Here is a 20,481-nt window from a genome sequence, read left to right on the forward strand (position 1 = left end):
TTTGGCATTAATAGCGCGTTTGGTTATTTTTCATACAGACAGGGAAGGGGGTTGTGGGGGGGAAGAAGCCAATGCTAATCTGTGTGTTAGCAATTAAAACTATACCAGGTTCAGCATTAATTACGATTTCCAGGAGCGTGAATCAATTCAAAATTGAATTGACTCTTGGGGGTCAATTTGCATTTCAGTGTGATGATGCATGGGCAAACTAAAAACCCCTTTTGGTTTTTACTAATTTGAAAAGGCAGATCTATAAAAGGAAATCAAATGAGAGGGAGAGACAGACTGGAGCCAAAGTCTGTTGGGAGGTGAGGCGCATACCAATCTGGTCTATCTGAAATCCATCAACAAATATACAGGTCAGAAATACCCATAATATATATACAGTTTATTTACCAACCAGGTCTGGTGAGAGTGAATAAAGAGAACAATGGTACATGCATGTGTGTATGGGTGTGTGTCCAGGGGTGTGTGTCCAGGGGTGTGTGTGTGTGCGTGTAATAAATAATAGAAGTTTAGGGAGTTTGGCCCTATTCGGTAGGTATTATTATTAATATTATTATTATTAATAATAATATTATTATTAATAATAATAATAATTGTTTTTTTTATTATTATTATTATTTTTAATATTATTTTTATTATTAGTATTATTATTTATTTTATTATTGTTAATGTTATTATTATTTTATTATTATTATTATTATTATTATTATTATTATTATTATTATTATTATTATTATTATTATTAGTGGTGGCAGCGTTTATGCTACTGTTCAGTAGTATATACAGAATTTTTTTTGTTTTTACCCAAATTAAGAAGCTTTAACCCTTCAAAAGTAGTCCCAGCACATTGCACTTTCTCCACCATTTTACAGATGACACACAACACACCAGACATGTGTCATTCTTATTGCATCCAGCAAACCTAGATTTGCAATTAGATTACCAGATGGTGAAGTGTGATTTATTACTCCAGAGAACACAATTTCACTGGTTATGATTCCCATGGCACTGTGCTTTGCATCACTTCAGCCTATGCTTGGCTTGGTAAACTTGGGCTTGTGTGCAGATGCTCTGACACCAAACCAATCTATAAGTCTTCTGATAAACAGCTTTCAGTTTGCTTTAACCAGAAGTTTGGAACATGGCACTGAGTGGTGCAGCTGAGACCTGACAATGTTTGAGTTGTAAAGTTCTCTGCATGGAGGTCCTGTTTTGTGATCTTGTATTACCCATTTTTTTACAACTACAGCACAGTTTGTACCAATTAAAAATTAATCTGTAATAGTGCCAGTAAGACCCATGTTACTGTCAGTGTTTGTTTATATAAATTGTAGCACTGCAAGATCGAATTTCAAGAGACGATAAATGGGCATATAGATGGATGGATGGATGGATGGATGGTATCATCAACAGTGATAAATTGAATCCTCATAAAATAGTACCTTAAGCTCCACTGCCAGCACCCTAACCCCCCCCCAAAAAAAAAAGATTTAGCAAGTAACTCAGTTATTCCTTTACATTGGGTACATGTATGCTCTTAACTGAAGCAACTCACAATTAATGCAGAATACAGTCCAAGCAATAAAGGATTAGGGGCCAACACTGGAGCATGGAGGTGGTGAGCATAGTTTATTTACGGAGCCATCACTGCAACTTGTTCATGAGCACAGTAAACTTGGTTTTCTCCTAAATTCATTTTTCAGATTTTACCTTCAGTGATAAAAAGTGAAATGATCTCTGATGCTTGAATGGAAATATATTACAATGATAACGGCCTTGCTTTTGAAACTCATCTGCTGAGGCTAAATTTTTTGTGAAATGAATCCATATAATTCATTGAAGAAGATGGGATAAATTGCTTTACTTTTTCTTTGTACTGATGCTACCATAGTAAAATTCATTTAGGTACTTTAAAGCTTGTTCCATTTGATAGACCATATAATTTTGTAATATCTTTATTTCATTCTGTTTTACATAGCATAACAATAACATGAAATTTCTTTTTTAACCATGCACTCATCATCACCTGTCTAGGGAGTATTGGCTGCGTAATGACTAGCCTGTGGCTTGTTGCCTTATTTAACACGGTCTAACAAATTAACATTGTGTCTACCCCATCCAGGCTTATAAAATATTAATTACTGTTGTAGAAAGTATTTCAGTTAATAACTTCCCTGTGCAGAAGAGCACAGTCATTGGCAGGTGCACTTGTCAGTGCCGGTTCCAGGCCTGGATAAAAATAGGAGGGTTGCGTCAGGTGTAAAAACTGGTATGTGCACCAGATACACTGTGTCAAACCCTAAATACGAGATTAACCAAAAAGTAATAATATTAATTATTTTTGTCTTCTCATAAAGCCATATAAAACATATAAACTAGGGGTCCGATATTGGCCCAAATTACTGGATTGGATATCGGAAGAAAAAAAAACCGTGTAATCCGATACGATACTGTTGCTTAATGTAAATAACACTTAATGTAAATAAGGCCATTGTTTGTGTGTAAAGCAAATAACACACGAAGATACGTTCCAGATGGGGTTTCACGAGAACGCTACTTTAATGTTGCAAACACAGAACAACATAGCACAGCCGGAAATGATCATTGTTTAATCTCTTCCCTACACACTCGCTCCCTATACCCTAGCATTGTACACTTAACATTCTTAAAGGGCCAGACAATATATATGTAATTCACATTACATGACAAGTGTTGTTTTTTGCCGCTCATGCTTGATGACATAATTACCATGTGCCACTGATCTACAACTCATCTGCAACAGCCATTCAGAAATTAAAACACACTGATCTACTTAAACTTTTAGCATTTTAAATAATCATCTACTACTGCCACATCTGAAAACACTGTTTAAACACAATAAAAATCACTTTATAAATGATAAATCGGACTTGGATAAATCGGTCTTGACCCGGCTTGGAGATCACTTACATCCTCAACGATTAATCCATTAGTGTTATAAAATAAAACAAACTACACAGTTTCCCATTTTCTTCTTCAAAATCCAGCAGTTTTTTTTTAATAAGCACTCTTTGGTTTTTAATAAGCTAAAAACGTGACAGAACTTTAACGAAAAAAACTCAACTCTGCGTCAATTCTAATTGGTCCATCGCGTTTGATTGACATCCACATCCTCCAACACTTTTGTTAAACAAGCCAAAAAATGCTGCTAAATGTTCTGTGTGTAAAAGTTCAAATAAAAACAGCAGTTTTGCATAAGTATGATGTCGGTTTTGTATTTATTCCTTTACAATATTTGTTTCACAGTCTGAGCATTGTTATTTAGATAGCTAGTTTAACCATGGTGCATTGAGACATGTATTATTACTGCTTAGTTGTATGAGAGGAGAAATGACGGTATTGGATTGGTATTGGTATCGGCAGATGCTCAGTTTGCAGTATCGGTATCGGACATAAAAAAGTGGATATAAACCCTATAAAACTATTAAAATGTACATTTTCAAAGATGTCTTAATTTTAAGTTAATACTTCTTGCCTGTTACATGTAAATGCTGGCAGCAGTGATGAGATGTGTTGACAGAGTGAGGTGCCGATAACACCAGTGTTTCCAGTCTCAACAATCAGCCTGTTGTAAACATGCCCACCCCCACACTGTAATTACAGCTGTTATCAGGCCAGTGTGGGATGTTATACATAAAACTGTCAAGTTAAGAAATTTAAGTGCAGCATCCCATTTACTCTCATAATTTTGAATTAATTAATATAAATTACAGCGTTTGATGAAAATGTTTAATGCATTATGTAGGATGGAAGAGCTGTGGCATCCATGACACAAGGCACTTAGTTTAAAAGATATGACCTGCTTCAGATTGTAAATAACCCACCTGTTCTTGGGTTCTTCATGAAACCACACCACAGACACAATAGCCAAGCAGATTTATTATGATGTTACTTAAAGTGTGTAAGGTGATATAAAGTACCTAATGATATAATAATAATTATTATAATAACAACAACAATACCACCTCACAGCAAGATACTGTCATCTCACAGCAAGAAGGTCCTTGGTTTGATTGCCAGGTGGAGCGACCTGGGTCCTTTCTGTGTGGTCTTTGCATGTTTTCCCTCCGTCTATCTGGGTTTCCTCCAGGTGCCCAGTTTTTCTCCCCACAGTCTAAATCGCCCTAGGTGTGCGTGTGTGTGAGGTGTGTGTGTGTTTGCATTGGTGACCTGTTCCTAACTTTTACCCAGTGAATTGGACCCACCGCAATTATGAATAGGATAAAGCAGTTGTAAAACAAACAATGAATTAATCAATAATAAATTTTTTAAAGCACCTTTCAAACAGCAGCAGTTCATAGTGTTTTACTGGACAAAAAAGATACCATAAGCATTTAAGGCACAGATACCATAAAAAGGGCAAAATAAAAGAAAATATATATAAAAAAAGATGGACAAACAACCTTCAGTAGCATTTTGTCATAATTAGGTGTTTTTGTTTCATTTAAGTTAATTAGTTTATTTGCTTTCCATGTAGAAGTTTGACCAAACTGCAATTCAGGTGACAGCATAATTGGCTCAGGATTGCTGTGCTTTGTTGCCATAAATTATTTTTGTGCAGATAGCTGCTGCTTATGTCATACAACGATATGTAAATATAATTTACAGCCCCAAATCAGAAAAAGTTGGGACAGCATGGAAAATGCAAAAACATTTACTTTGATTTTTATTTGATTGCAGACAGGATGAACCTGGGATATTTCATGTTTTATCTGATCAACTTTAATTCATTTATTAATAAACATCCATTCCTACATTTCAGGCCTGCAACACATTCCAAAAAAAGTTGGGACGGGGGCAATTTAGGGCTAGTAATAAGGTGAAAAAAAATGAAATAATGATGTGATTCCAAACAGGTGATGTCAACAAGTGATTGTTATCATGGTTTGGTACAAAAGCAGCATCCAGGAAAGGCTGAGTCTTGAGATGAGCAAAGATGACCAGAGGATCAACAAATGCGTGAGAAAATTATTGAAATGTTTAAAAACAATGTACCTCAAAGAAAGATTTGCATATTTGCATATTTCTCCCTCTATGCACTACAGTGCATAATATCATTAAATCATTCAAGGAATTGGGAGGAATTTCAGTGCATAAAGGCCAAGGGCGCAAGCTTAAGCTGAACGCCCGTGATCTTCAATCCCTCAGATGGCACTGCAATGCAAAACCACATGCTGCACACATTACAAAGACATGGCTGTGGAAGAAGAGGGTACAGGTATTGGACTGGCCTGCCTGCAGTCCTGACCTGTCCCCAATAAAGAATGTGTGGAGAATATTGAAAAATGCGATCTTAAGACGTGTTCGCAGGAAGAATGGGACAAAATAAAAGCTGAAACACTAAATCACTTGGTATCCTCGGTAACAAAACGTCTTTTAACTGTGGTGAAAAGGAATGGCAACATTACAAAGTGGTAAATGCTTTACTGTCCCAACTTTTTTTTGGAATGTGTTGCAGGCCTGAAATGCAGGAATAGATGTTTATTAATAAATGAAATGAAGTTGAGCAGACAAAACATGAAATATCTCAGGTTCATTCTGTCTGCAATGAAATAAAAGTCAAAGTAAATGTAAGAAACTGTGTTTTTTTATTATTATTTGCATTTCCATGCTGTCCCAACTTTTTCTGATTTGGAGTTGTAGAATACTTTTTGAGCATTTTCTTATCAATGCTTATTTGCAAAATGGCAACAGCAATGGCTCACCTAGCAGTCACAGCTAAATGAAATAAGCCATGAATCACCTTATCGTGTGAATGTTATCATTCAAATCTTTTTTGAGCATGGGTTGTTATTAGCTATGTTAATTACCAATAGCTGGACGTGTGGGTCATTTGACTATATTGGTGCGAAATAGTTCAGTGATTTATATGACTGAAACAGCACACTACTATTGTTATATTGTAAAAATATACATTGTGCTTTAATAAATAAATAAAAATTAAAGGAAATGAAATATATGACATATATGCCCCTATATCAATAATGGTTTTTTCACATGTTACGTGTAAGGGGATATATTATTATAACACACATGTATCCTCTGGATATATGTAATATATGTAGAAGTTTATAACATATATGAAATACTCTTAATAAAATGTGTGTATGTACATATATTAAACATATCTATAGGATACATTTTTATATGGTATTATATGTTGCATCCATATATGTTTACATATATATTTAATTTATTTATGCAATTTTATGAACATAACATATATAAAAAAGGCTGTATGCCAACATATGATTTTTCATATTTTCAGGCATTCATGTATATGTTTTATATTTTAATGTTGTGTAATATCCACATATATTGAGGATATATCTATATGAAAGCTTATTTCAGTGTAAACCCCACCCCTTTACAATTCAAAATCAATATATACTTGATAAAAATGCACCCAATAAAACACATTTAATGCTTCTAAATGTTTTTATTTAATTGAACCAGTCTTGCCACTCCTTGAAATTTTTCCCAAGTTCTTGGGATTTGGGGGATCGATTTGGGATTTGGGGATTTGCCAAGTAATCTAGGGATTTTTAATTTATGGTCTACAGTCATAAATATACTTAAAAATACATAATATATATATATATATATATATACTGTATATATATATATATACAGTATATATATATATATATATATACTGTATATATAAAAAAAAAAAAATATATATATATATATATATATATACTGTATATACTGTATATATACTGTATATGCATTTGCATATGGGTTCCATTCAACATCAGCACAGACATTGTAAATTAGTCGACCCAGAGGTAAATTTAATTAATGTCATTCTTCTGTATGAGAGCCACTCAGATTCTTATTCAGGCTCTTGTCGTCTAGAGGCTAGACTACATGTCTACCATCAGACCTCTGCCATTAAATCAAAATGGTTTTTAATCTATTTCTACGCTGCCGCATCACCCCACTGCTGTGCTTTGGCTGCCTGCGGTAACTTCAAAGCAGTAATGCTTGCTTGAAAAATCCATAAAAATAACCAGCCCTGACCTACTCATTACTTAGCACGTATCAAACCCTGTTTTGGAGCCAATAGTCTTTTTTGTCGTGATCCACCTCACAAAAAGGGATGTGTGTTTAATCAAAGCTTCCCCACAGTACTACCGGCTCCTCTGTTGGCATCTGTTCTTTTATGAAACCATGATGCCAGGCTTAATCTGGTCTGGTTTGCAGATGGTGCAGGTGCCAGCACTCTTTATATTTTTTCTGGCAACCCAGCCGGCATTGCTGCTCTTTTGGCCATTACAACAGAGCCACTTTGGATGGGGGAGTTTCCTTCAGAGATAAGGTGATGGTTTTTCCTGGAGCGAATCCCACGCTCACATCAGTCAGTGGACTGGCTGTCCTGGTCATTTATTGCTATGACTGCATTTTCTTGTAGGGAAGATGGGGCGTTCCTCTCTATACTTGGTTGTTGCAGGCTTGTGGGTTTAACCATACAGGGATATACAGTTCATACTCTTTCCTTTTCTATTCCACTTTCTTCACTGCAGGCTACGTTTTTTTGTCATTTTCATTTGTTTCTGTTATTTAGGCCACCTTCTATATTTTCCTGTTGTGCTTACCTTGGTTAAGCATCTTGCACAATGGGTTCATTTTCAATTGCTGCAGTTGCAGTGCTAGACCTGGCACCTCAGTTGCAATGTACGAACTACCCTGTTACACTGCCCAAGCCAATGGAGATTTAAATGTATTCATTTATTTAATTTATTGAATTCATTTATTGACTGGAGTTTTGAATCTGAACTCATTTATTAAGATGGGTTTCTGCATACTTTTGCCATGTAGTGCAAATCCTGTGATTTAAAAGAGCCCTTCATTTAGCATCAACACAAATGGTGTCTGCTACTCAGCCTAGAGATAAATTTTTTCTTGTTTTACAAAACAGTGTTGTACCTTTAGTCATTGCTAGCTTATGAATAATCATTAAAAGAAGACATCTCAGGCAATTCTGAAATATCTCGCCATTTTAGACACCCCAAGGTAACTCTCCACATGAGTTAGACACCCCAAGGTAACTCGCCACATTTGTAATCCTTTAAGTGCTTCAGCACATTCTTTGCTCTGCTCTTTTTTGCCTTTGGCGCTCGAACTCAGTATATCGCTTTTCTTCTCGGCTTGCGTCTACACACAATCTTACTCTTTTTCTCTAGCTGTCTCTCTCTCCCCTTTCAACTCATTGATTTTTCAGAGGTTCTATAAAATATTTACAATGTGTGGGCAGGCCCTTTTCTCTGGGAATTTGAAGAGAGAAAAAAGATTTTGAAGGCGTGAGAGAGAGAGCGAGACACGAAGACGAAAGAGGTGGGGGGAAAAAAGGCGAGATAAGAGAGCATGGAAGCCTGTTTGGAATATTAATGCTTCACTTTGAAACTACTCAGGAATATAAATAAACATGTACACTGATAAAGATTGTTATCTGAGGCCATTGTACTGCCATGCTCTCTGCTTAAAGCCTCATATTCAATCAGTTCCAGTCAGATTCCGGCTGTCTGATGCTTGTAGGCCTGAGTTATAAGCCACTTTTATTAGCCGCACTGCCACTCCAACTCTTTTCCCTTTGTATTTGAAGTCTTTGCTATTGATGATACAGGATCATTTTATCGCTCAATATGAAAATACAATGCTTTAATTACAGCCTAAAGGTGTTGCTTGGTGACTCACCACCATACTCGCTATACAGTACAGAGATAACAGACAACAAAGGCAGGAGGCAAAACAGATCTTACTCTGAAAGATAAATCATCCACCTCTCTGTACTCCTTGTTTTTTGGTATGGTACTAGTCCTAGAACCAGTGAGCCAATTGGTTATTATTAACTGGTCAGGTACAGTTTAAGCATAGATCAGTGTATTAGTTTTAACTAAGACCAAAACTGGTCTAAAACACTGGTCTAACACTGATTAAAATAATTTTATGCTGGTTTGAACTATAAAGATATTTTGGGAAGTGGGAGATGACTGGTATATCCAGAGAAAAACCACACAGACATGAGAAAAACATATTAAATTATGGAAGTAAGGTTTAAACTCAGGTCTTCATCTTCCGGAGTTGACTAGTTGTACATTTACATTTTTGGTATTAAGCAGACATTTTTAACTTGACGGCAATGCATCAAGAACCGCCACTCAACAATAGCTGATATAACCACATGGACAAGGAATTACTTTGGCAAACCTTAGTCAAGCACTACAATACAGAGTTACATGCACAAATGCCACTTAAAACTTTACTGTGCAAAAAAGAAGCCTTATGTTAACCATGTCCAGAAGCAGCATCGACTTCTCTGGGCTCGGAGGCATCTAGGATGGACCATCACACAGTGAAAATGTGTATTGTGGTCAGATGAATCAGCATTCCAGGTCTTTTTTGGACGAAATGGACGCCGTGTGCTCCGGACCAAAGACGAAAAGGACCATCCACACTGTTATTAGCTATAAATCCAAAAGCCAGGGTCTGTCATGGTATGGGGCTGTGTCAGTGCCCTTGGCAAAGGTCATTTACACTTCTGTGATGGCAGCATTAATGCAGAAAAGTACATTGAGATCTTAGAGCAACATATGCTGCCTTCAAGACGACATTTTTTCCAGGGACGTCCATGCATTTTTCAACAAGACAATGCAAAACCACATGCTGCACACATTACAAAGGCATGGCTGCAGAAGAAGAGGGTCTGCCTGCAGTCCTGACCTGTCCCCAACAGAGAATGTGTGGAGAATTTTAAAACGAAAAATGCGACAATGACGACCCCATACTGTTGCACATCTTAAGAATGGGACAAAATAAAAGCTGAAACACTAAATCATTTGGTATCCTCGGTGCCAAAACGTCTTTTAAGTGTGGTGAAAAGGATTGGCAACATTAAGAAGTGGTAAATGCTTTACTGTCCCAACTTTTTTTGGAATGTGTTGCAGGCCTGAAATGCAAGAATGGATGTTTATTAATAAATGAAACAAAGTTGAGCAGATAAAACATGACATATCTTAGGTTAATCCTGTCTGCAATAACATAAAAGTCAAAGTAAATGTAAGAAACTCTGTGTTTTTTTTATTTGCATTTTCCATGCTGTCCCAACTTTTTCTGATTTGGGGTTGTATTTCAATTAAAAGACTTCTCTTCGCTTCTTAGCTGACTACACCTAACCATCCAGATACTGCCACTCATATCCTACCTGCCAGGTGCATAAGATGGAAATTATCACTGAATGGTTCCAGGTTGTGCGCTAGCATTTTGTCAGTCATGGTCTAATTCTTCACTCCTGAAAAGTACTTTATATAATGCCTATTTGCTTGTGGTTTTTTTCCAGGTTGGAGGGACCATGTATAACACTGGCCGCCATGTCTCACTGCGACTGGACAAGGAACACTTGGTGAACATCTCAGGTGGACCAATGACATACAGCCACCGGCTAGAAGAAATCAGATTACACTTTGGCAGTGAAGATGGACAGGGGTCGGAGCACCTCCTTAACGGCCAGGCTTTCTCCGGGGAGGTAAGCTGAGATAGTGTAGTGTGTCCCACAGGTTCACTGGGTTTTCACTTTCAGACTGCAGACATGCATCATGGGCCATTAGAGCAGGAAAATGAGTGTCTGATGTCGATGTGAAGCTGGCAGCACATGAAACAAAACCACCTTAGTATACAATAGCTATTGCTAAATTATATTTCTTTAACCTTCACATTCAGTTGAGGTTGTTTGTACTTAATAATTATTTTGGGTTCCAGAGACCCCATTACTATATGTAAAAATAATGGTAACATTGTACTTTATCACCTTCAAACTGACAAGTAATATTGAAAACCAATAAAGTCTTCTGCTATCAGTCGGTTAGGCACTCATACAGATACACAATAGTATATATACTGTATGTATATATATACAGTGTATCACAAAAGTGAGTACACCCCTCACATTTCTGCAAATATTTCATTATATCTTTTCATGGGACAACACTATAGACATGAAACTTGGATATAACTTAGAGTAGTCAGTGTACAACTTGTATAGCAGTGTAGATTTACTGTCTTCTGAAAATAACTCAACACACAGCCATTAATGTCTAAATAGCTGGCAACATAAGTGAGTACACCCCACAGTGAACATGTCCAAATTGTGCCCAAATGTGTCGTTGTCCCTCCCTGGTGTCATGTGTCAAGGTCCCAGGTGTAAATGGGGAGCAGGGCTGTTAAATTTGGTGTTTTGGGTACAATTCTCTCATACTGGCCATTGGATATTCAACATGGCACCTCATGGCAAAGAACTCTCTGAGGATGTGAGAAATAGAATTGTTGCTCTCCACAAAGATGGCCTGGGCTATAAGAAGATTGCTAACACCCTGAAACTGAGCTACAGCATGGTGGCCAAGGTCATACAGCGGTTTTCCAGGACAGGTTCCACTCGGAACAGGCTTCGCCAGGGTCGACCAAAGAAGTTGAGTCCACGTGTTCGGCGTCATATCCAGAGGTTGGCTTTAAAAAATAGACACATGAGTGCTGCCAGCATTGCTGCAGAGGTTGAAGACGTGGGAGGTCAGCCTGTCAGTGCTCAGACCACACTGCATCAACTCGGTCTGCATGGTCGTCATCCCAGAAGGAAGCTGAGGCACAAGAAAGCCAGCAAACAGTTTGCTGAAGACAAGCAGTCCAAGAACATGGATTACTGGAATGCCCTGTGGTCTGACGAGACCAAGATAAACTTGTTTGGCTCAGATGGTGTCCAGCATGTGTGGCGGCGCCCTGGTGAGAAGTACCAAGACAACTGTATCTTGCCTACAGTCAAGCATGGTGGTGGTAGCATCATGGTCTTGGGCTGCATGAGTGTTGCTGGCACTGGGGCGCTGCAGTTCATTGAGGGAAACATGAATTCCAACATGTACTGTGACATTCTGAAACAGAGCATGATCCCCTCCCTTCGAAAACTGGGCCTCATGGCAGTTTTCCAACAGGATAACGACCCCAAACACAACCTCCAAGATGACAACTGCCTTGCTGAGGAAGCTGAAGGTAAAGGTGATGGACTAAACCCAATTGAGCACCTGTGGCGCATCCTCAAGTGGAAGGTGGAGGAGTTCAAGGTGTCTAACATCCACCAGCTCCGTGATGTCATCGTGGAGGAGTGGAAGAGGATTCCAGTAGCAACCTGTGCAGCTCTGGTGAATTCCATGCCCAGGAGGGTTAAGGCAGTGCTGGATAATAATGGTGGTCACACAAAATATTGACACTTTGGGCACAATTTGGACATGTTCACTGTGGGGTGTACTCACTTATGTTGCCAGCTATTTAGACATTAATGGCTGTGTGTTGAGTTATTTTCAGAAGACAGTAAATCTACACTGCTATACAAGTTGTACACTGACTACTCTAAGTTATATCCAAGTTTCATGTCTATAGTGTTGTCCCATGAAAAGATATAATGAAATATTTGCAGAAATGTGAGGGGTGTACTCACTTTTGTGATACACTGTATATACTGTATATTACCATATAGGAGCACTTTGTAGTTCTACAATTACTGACTGTAGTCCATCTGTCTCTTTGCATGCTTTGTTAGCCCCCTTTCATGCTGTAATTCAATGGTCAGGACCCCCACAAGACCACAACAAAGACAGAGAACATATTATTTGGGTGGTGGATCATTCTCAGCACTGCAGTGACACTGACATGGTGGTGGTGTGTTAGTGTGTGTTGTGCTGGTATGAGTGGATAAGACACAGCAATACTGATGCAGTTTTTAAACACCTCACTGTTACTGCTGGAGTGAGAATAGTCCACCAACCAAAAATATATCCAGCCAGCAACGCTCTGTGGGCAGCATCCTGTGACCACTGATAAAGGTGTAGAAGATGACCAACTCAAACAGCAGCAATAAATGAGCGATCGGCTCTGACTTTACTTCTACAAGGTGGACCAACTAGGTAGGCCAAGGAGGTGGACCAAGGGCAGCTCACTCGCGGCCCCGACACTCTCCCTCCTACTCGCCGGCGCCACAATATATACAGTATATATATATATATATATGAATGATGCTTTGGGCAATGTTCTGCTGGGAAACCTTGGGTCCTGCCATCCATGTTAATGTTTCTTTGACATGTACCACCTGTCATAAAGCAAAAACAGTTCAGGAATGGTTTGAGGAGCACAACAACTAGTTTGAGGTGTTGACTTGGCAGCCTTCGCTCCCCATGTGCATCAATGAGCCTTGGCCGCCCATGACCCTGTCGCCGGTTTACCATTGTTCTTGCCTTCGGCCACTTTTCATAGATACTGGCCACTGCAGACCGGGAATACCCCACAAGAGCTGCAGTTTTGCATATGCTCTGACCCAGTTACTAGCCATCACAATTTGGCCCTTGTCAAACTCACTCAAATCCTTACGCTTGTCCATTTTTCCTGATACACACCTGTCTTGTGTGTCCTGGATTGGCCTAAATAAAACAATGGATGATTTTACATAAAGGCATGAAGACCCATTATGTACCTTGCCCTCCCCCTTCAGAACAGGACTGGTTATCCTCAAAGCCCCTCTGCACTGCACACATAGCCTGCAGTTTGCTACAGTAATTTGTGTATTTTTCCTCAAATGGTCCCACTTGTTCTTGTTAATCTATAATGTCCCGTTATTTTATTCACAACCTCTTTCACAAAGACACCAGCACATTATAAGAAATCTCAATTAAGCATGCAGAGTAATTTCAGAAAGCACAGCACTGCAGCCTCCATCATCTGATGAAGTCACCAGTCTGTGCCGGGTTGACATTTCTCTTAGGGAGTAATAAGACTAGCGATTAGAACAGCAGCAAAATAATCATTTGCTTGACGGGCAAATTCAGCGTAATTAATGATTATAATTTCCGCCCCTCCCCCAGTGGATGCCAGCCAATATACAAACAATAATAAAATAAAGTGGAGACAGTTTATCAGAGCATTTGCAACCTGTGACCGGGCCACCCAAGCCTAGTCATGTCTGTTTACTCTTCATTATCAAGCCATTAGCATGCATTTGCTCGACGCTAGCACATCTTTCTTATTAGAAAGCTATTGACATAACCTTCAGTGCTGGATTTAATGTTTTGAGCGGTTGATAGTCAATATCTTTCCAACATCAACTAGAGTTCACAGTCTACTGGGCATGTATAAAGTACAACCCCTAATCAGAAAAAGTTGGGACAGTATGGAAAATGCAAATAAAATAAAAATGCAGTGTTTCTTAGACTTACTTTTACTTTTATTTGATTGCAGATGGTTTGAACCCAAGATATTTCATGTTTTCTCTGCTCAACTTAATTTCATTTGTTAATATACCTCCATTTCTGCTTTTCAGGCCTGCAACACATTCCAAAAAAGTTGGGACAAGGGCAATTTAGGGCTAGTAATGAGGTGAAAAAAATAAATAATGATGTGATTCCAAACAGGTGATGTCAACAGGTGATTGTAATCATGGTTTGGTACAAAAGCAGCATCCAGGAAAGGCTGAGTCTTTGATGAGCAAAGATGGCTCCAGTTTGTCAACAAATGCATGAGAAAATTATTGAAATGTTTAAAAACAATGTACCTCAAAGAAAGATTGGAAGAGATTTGCATATTTCTCCCTCTACAGTGCATAAAATCATTAAACCATTTAAGGAATCAGGAGGAATTTCAGTGCGTTAAGGCCAAGAGCGCAAGCTTAAGCTGAACGCCCATGATCTTCCATCCCTCAGAAGGCACTGCATCGAGAACCGCCACTCAACAATAGCTGATATAACCACATGGGCAAGGGATTACTTTGGCAAACCTTTGTGAAGCACTACAGTACGTAGTTACATGCACAAATGCCACTTAAAACTTTACTGTGCAAAAAAGAAGTCTTATGTTAACCATGTCCAGAAGCGGCGTCGACTTCTCTGGGCTTGGAGGCATCTGGGATGGATTAGCATTCCAGGTCTTTTTTGGAAAAAATAAACGCTGTGTGCTCTGGACCAAAGACGAAAAGGACTATCCAGACTGTTATCAGCAACAAGTCCAAAAGCCAGGGTCTGTCATGGTATGGGGCTGTGTCAGTGCTCTTTGCAAAGGTCATTTACACTTTTGTGATGGCAGCATTAATGCAGAAAAGTACATTGAGATCTTAGAGCAACATATGCTGCCTTCAAGACGTCATCTTTACCAGGGACGTTTATGCATTTTTCAACAAGACAATGCAAAACCACATGCTGCACACATTACAAAGACATGGCTGCAGAAGAAAAGGGTACAGGTACTGGACTGGCCTGCCTGCAGTCCTGACCTGTCCCCAATGGAGAATGTGTGGAGAATTTTGAAACGAAAAATGCAACAACGACCCCGTACTGTTGCACATCTTAAGACGTGTTTGCAGGAAGAATGAGACAAAATAAAAGCTGAAACACTAAATCACTTGGTATCCTCGGTTCCAAAACGTCTTTTAAGTGTGGTGAAAAGGAATGGCAACATTACAAAGTGGTAAATGCTTTACTGTCCCAACTTGTTTTGAAATGTGTTGCAGGCCTGAAATGCAGGAATGGATGTTTTTTAATAAATGAAATGAAGTTAAGCAGATAAAACATGAAATATTTCAGGTTCATTCTGTCTGCAATGTTTTTTTATTATTTGCTTTTTCCATGCTGTCCCAACATTTTCTGATTTGGGGTTGTATTTACTACTTTCTAGTATCTAGTCATACAGATTAGGCTAGAAAAATATATAGAATTTTCTTTTCTCAGACCTTTCTGAATGAGCAACTCCTAAGCATCTGAGAGCATTTTTTTGCAGTGGGCCAGTCCTGGGTAGATTTACAACAGTTACAAGTTTTCTTAATGTCACTGTAATTTGGTTGAACATCACAGAAATGGCTTTGGAAAACCTTTTTGAATAACATATTTACATTTACATTTTCGGCATTTAGCAGATGCTCTTATCCAGAGCGACAGTGACAGTATATAGTCTAAGCAATTGAGGGTTAAGGGCCTTGCTCAAGGGCCCAACTGTGGCAACCTAGCAGTGGTGGGGCTTGAAACAGCAACCTTTGGATTACTAGTCCAGTACCTTAACCCCTAGGCCACAACTGTGCCATTACCTGTAGACATTACCTTACTCTAGTTCATGTAAACAGCAGTCCAAGAATATAAGTGCTTAGTAAAGAGGTGGGTTTTTAATTATCTTTTAAAGACAGCGAGAGACTCAGATGTTTGGACAGACAATGGAAGCTCGTTCCACCACTTGGTTGCAAGTACAGAGAAGAGCCTTGATGCTTGTCTTCCTCAAGTTCTGGGTGGAGGATCAAGTCAAGTGAGACTAGTGGCTCGGAGGTTGCGTGGTACAGAGAGGGGTTTTATTAGACCTTGAAGGTAGCATGGGGCTGGTCCATTTTTGCCTTTGTAGGTGAGCATCAGTGTTTTAAACTGAATGTGGGCAGCTACAGGACGCCAGTGAAGAGAACGCAGCAGTGGGGTGATGTGGCAGTGTTTAGTTGGTTAAAAACCAGGCAAGCAGCTGCATTTTACATGAGTTGCAGAGGTTTAATAGTGGACATAAGAGCACCTGCCAGTAGGGAGTTGCATTAGTCCAACCGTGAGATTACAAGTGACTGGACAAGAATCCGAGTAGCTTCCATATAGAGAAATGGCCGAATCTTCCTGAAGTTGTAGAGGATGAACCGGCACGATCTTTTCATGTTGGCTACATGAGGAGAGAAGGTCAGCTGTTTATCCAGGACAACTTCACGGCTTCTTACATTAACAGATGGTCTGATCTGAGAGTCAATAAGAGAGATTAGTAGGTCCTGGGTTGGAGATTTTAACAACCACAATACCTCTTTCCTTGCTTTTTGTTCTAAGTACATTTTGGTTGTAACAGTTTTGAGAGTTTTGTGTGATTACCAAAACTTGATGAGTAAACTTTAGCTTATATTATTTGTGCATTTTAAAGGGTCACTACAATACAATACAATTCAATACAAATTCGGGCCTTTTGCTGGTTCTTTAAAGATTCTTGTTTGGTGCAATTATGATGTAATGCATTCTTATCTATGAGGCTGTCAGGTGCCAGCAAAAGAAGAATCATGGCTAATGAAAATAGCTATAAAAGTTGAGCTACTTAGAAAAGTCTTCAAAACTGGTTTATCCCAGATCTGTCATTTCCCTTCGCAGATTTTTTCATATTTTTCAAATAATCCCCAGTAATGTAACATTTTAGGAAGAAAAAATGATGGTTATGTGATTTTATAAACAGAATCCACTGATAAAATCAGCATATAGATCAGCTGCAGTTGTTTTTACATAACTTAATTCAGTTTGTCATATCTGATGTGTTCTAACACCAGTGATATGTTCGCTCCATCAGTGGGGTGAGATAGCAGTTGGAAGGTCTTATCAAACAGAAATAACAGTGATGAACTGACAGATATTGCAAACATGCAGGAACAACACTAGATATAGACTTTATATAAAAAGTATATTTTTCCTGAATCCCGTGTTGCTAAAAGATCCACAGTATTACTCCAGGATTCGATAGGTTTCACCATCAAACTAAGAAGAACAGGTCCAGAGGGTACATACACTATACTGTCTTGTACATACAGCTTTTCATTTATTTTCACTAACAGCTTTATTCTGGTATGGGTTGCTGGTTGCACCAATCCACCACTCACACACTGACCTCAGAGTAGGTTGTATGTGTATGTGTACATAAATCAGCCCCACTCTTTTCTAACAGATGCACAAAATCATGTTTTTTAAAATTTTGTGGCAACAGTTTGGTGAAGGCCCTTTCTTGGTTTGGTGAGTTTGATGAGGAAAACTCCAATGGCTTGGACAAGGCAATGACCACTGAAATAGATTGGATTATAGTAATGCCCTTGGGTGTGACATGGAATGACCAACAAGCTCATTGTTGGGTGTTCACAACGGTGTTCAGGGTATTCTTGTCTTGTGCCCATTGTTTTCTGGTGGAATTAAATAATTGTTTCCACGAAGTCAATGATAATTTACAATCCCAAATCAGAAGAAGATGGGACAGTTGGGAAAATGCAAATAAAATAAAAATGCAGTGTTCCTTACATTTACTTTGACTTTTATTTGATTGCAGACAGTTTGAACCCAAGATATTTCATGTTTTGTCTGCTCAACTTCATTTCATTTGTTAATATACCTCCATTCCTGGAAGAATGGAACAAAACAAAAGCTGAAACACTAAATCACTTGGTATCCTCGGTGCCAAAACGTCTTTCAAGTGTGGTAAAAAGAAATGGCAACATTACAAAGTGGTAAGGCGGATCAGCCTTGTACATGGAGAGCCACACCCTGATCAGCATTATTCCCCAACTCTGCGCAGGCAGCATCAATCAGCCAGTAGAGGTCGTAATTGCACCAGTTATGAGGAACCTGTTATGAGTTACGGCTTACCAACCCTTTGAACAACAGCCAATCACTGTTCATGTGGCTGCCCACTTGAGTGGCCAGGTATAAATATACTTATCTGCATGTATACACAGCTTTTTTCCATGGCTTTTTATCATTCTTAATTTTATATTCTATTTTTATATATTTTTTTACTTGGTGAAATGAAATGATTTTTGTTTCTGATTTTGAAGAATCTATTGAAATTAATGATGAATAAACAGATGCAGTATTTTTTGCCCTCGGCTTGCTCAACAGGGGTTTTTGGTCTGTTGGTCCTTAAGTCTGTAAAGTTGCTTTGAGACAATGTCCATTGTAAAAAGCGCTATATAAATAAAGTTGACTTGACTTGATTAAGATTCCAGTCTTTAAAGTTGGACAGAACAGTGGATCACATCAACATGGGTTTAGTTGATGTGGATTTAGTCCTCTTCTTCAGTTACTCTGTTTGAGGAATTCAGCATGTTCTTCCTATGTATGCATTTTTTTCCTCAGACATAAAAGGAAGAAATCTTTTCCTATTTCACAAAACATGCATATACGTAGACTGGCTGCTCAAAATCACAGATTCATGTGAGTGAATGAATGAGTTAAATTAATAAGTGAATAGGTAAGTAAGTGATCTATTCACACCTTGCAACCATGGTGATAGTGAAGTCACTGCATTCCTAATCAGAATGAAACAGTAACTGAAGATAAATAAATGAATTCCTATTGAGATGTTGCAAATTGCAAAATGTCACTTTCTCTAAATATAGATCACAGATTGTATTAGATTCAAGAATAAAAATGTCAATGAACTTTGATAATGAGTTAGTCACACAAGAAACTTGGTATGCAAATTATTTTTCCTAATAATTTAACACCATAGCAAATCACAGACTGGATTTAGAATTGTTATCCACACATAGGTTTCAGCATTTTTCCTAATATATTTCCATTTAGTTTTAATTATCAGTGCTGGTGAAATAACACGTTTCCATTTCATGTCAGCACTCAGATGCTGAGGAAAATGTGCTTATTAAAATGGCATTGCAAGTGCTGAAAATAAATAAATAAGCACATTTTAAAATGCTACCACAGTCGATTCCTTTTTAACCGCTCTTAGCAAAACTGAAATTAAACTCTTTTAAACAATAAACACTTTTATTTTTATGTATCATGTTACTAAATGTTTGAACTTTAAGTCCAGATAATTTCCCCATTCCAATTAGGACTGTACACACTCATAGATACTATGTGGCCAAAACAATGTGTGTATACAATTAATTATTTCTATCCAAAAAAACAATATTCTTTTAACTTTGTGAGTTTCAGAAAGCACCCTTCATGTTCCAGTGTGACACAAAACTGTGCACAAAACAAGATAGAACAGCTGGTAAGCTGCTTAACCTGAGGTACCAAATGTAACCATGTTGCTGAGAGGATAATCCAAAGCAGAAAACATGCAGAAAAGGACAATACAAGGTTAAACTAAAACCAATACAAGAAAAGTCAATACAAGAAAAGAAGTAAATACTGGGTAAAACAATGAACAGGATTCAAGAAATTACAACAAATCAGAAAAAGTTGGGACAGTCTGGAAAATGCAAATAAAATGAAAATGCAGTGTTCCTTACATTTACTTTGACTTTTATTTGATTGCTGACAGTTTGAACCCAAGATATTTCTGTTTTGTCTGCTCAACTTCATTTAATGTGTTAATATACTGTACCTTCATTCCTGCATTTCAGGCCTGCAACACGTTCCAAAAAAAATTGGGATGGGGGCAATTTAGGGCTAGTAATGAGGTGAAAAAACTAAATAATGATGTGATTCCAAACAGGTGATGTCAAAAGGTGATTGTAGTCATGATTTGGTACAAAAGCAGCATCCAGGAAAGTCTTTGATGAGCAAAGATGGCCAGAGGATCTCCAGTTTGTCAACAAATGTGTGAGAAAATGATTAAAATGTTTAAAAACATTGTACCTCAAAGAAAGATTGGAATGGATTTGCATATTTCCCCCTC

General features: G+C 38.2%; 1 protein-coding gene across 1 annotated transcript in view; it reads left to right on the forward strand.

Moving 5' to 3' along the window:
- ca10a (carbonic anhydrase Xa) overlaps positions 1–20,481 on the forward strand; it is a 368,721-nt gene that overhangs the window by 299,875 nt on the left and 48,365 nt on the right. Inside the window, exon 6 of the mRNA XM_063003919.1 lies at positions 10,388–10,573. Within this exon, the coding sequence (XP_062859989.1) occupies positions 10,388–10,573 (186 nt within the window). The remainder of the gene's footprint in view (positions 1–10,387; positions 10,574–20,481) is intronic.

The sequence above is a fragment of the Trichomycterus rosablanca genome, chromosome 10 (genome assembly GCF_030014385.1).
Source record: "Trichomycterus rosablanca isolate fTriRos1 chromosome 10, fTriRos1.hap1, whole genome shotgun sequence".
NCBI classification, from domain to species: Eukaryota; Metazoa; Chordata; class Actinopteri; order Siluriformes; family Trichomycteridae; genus Trichomycterus; species Trichomycterus rosablanca.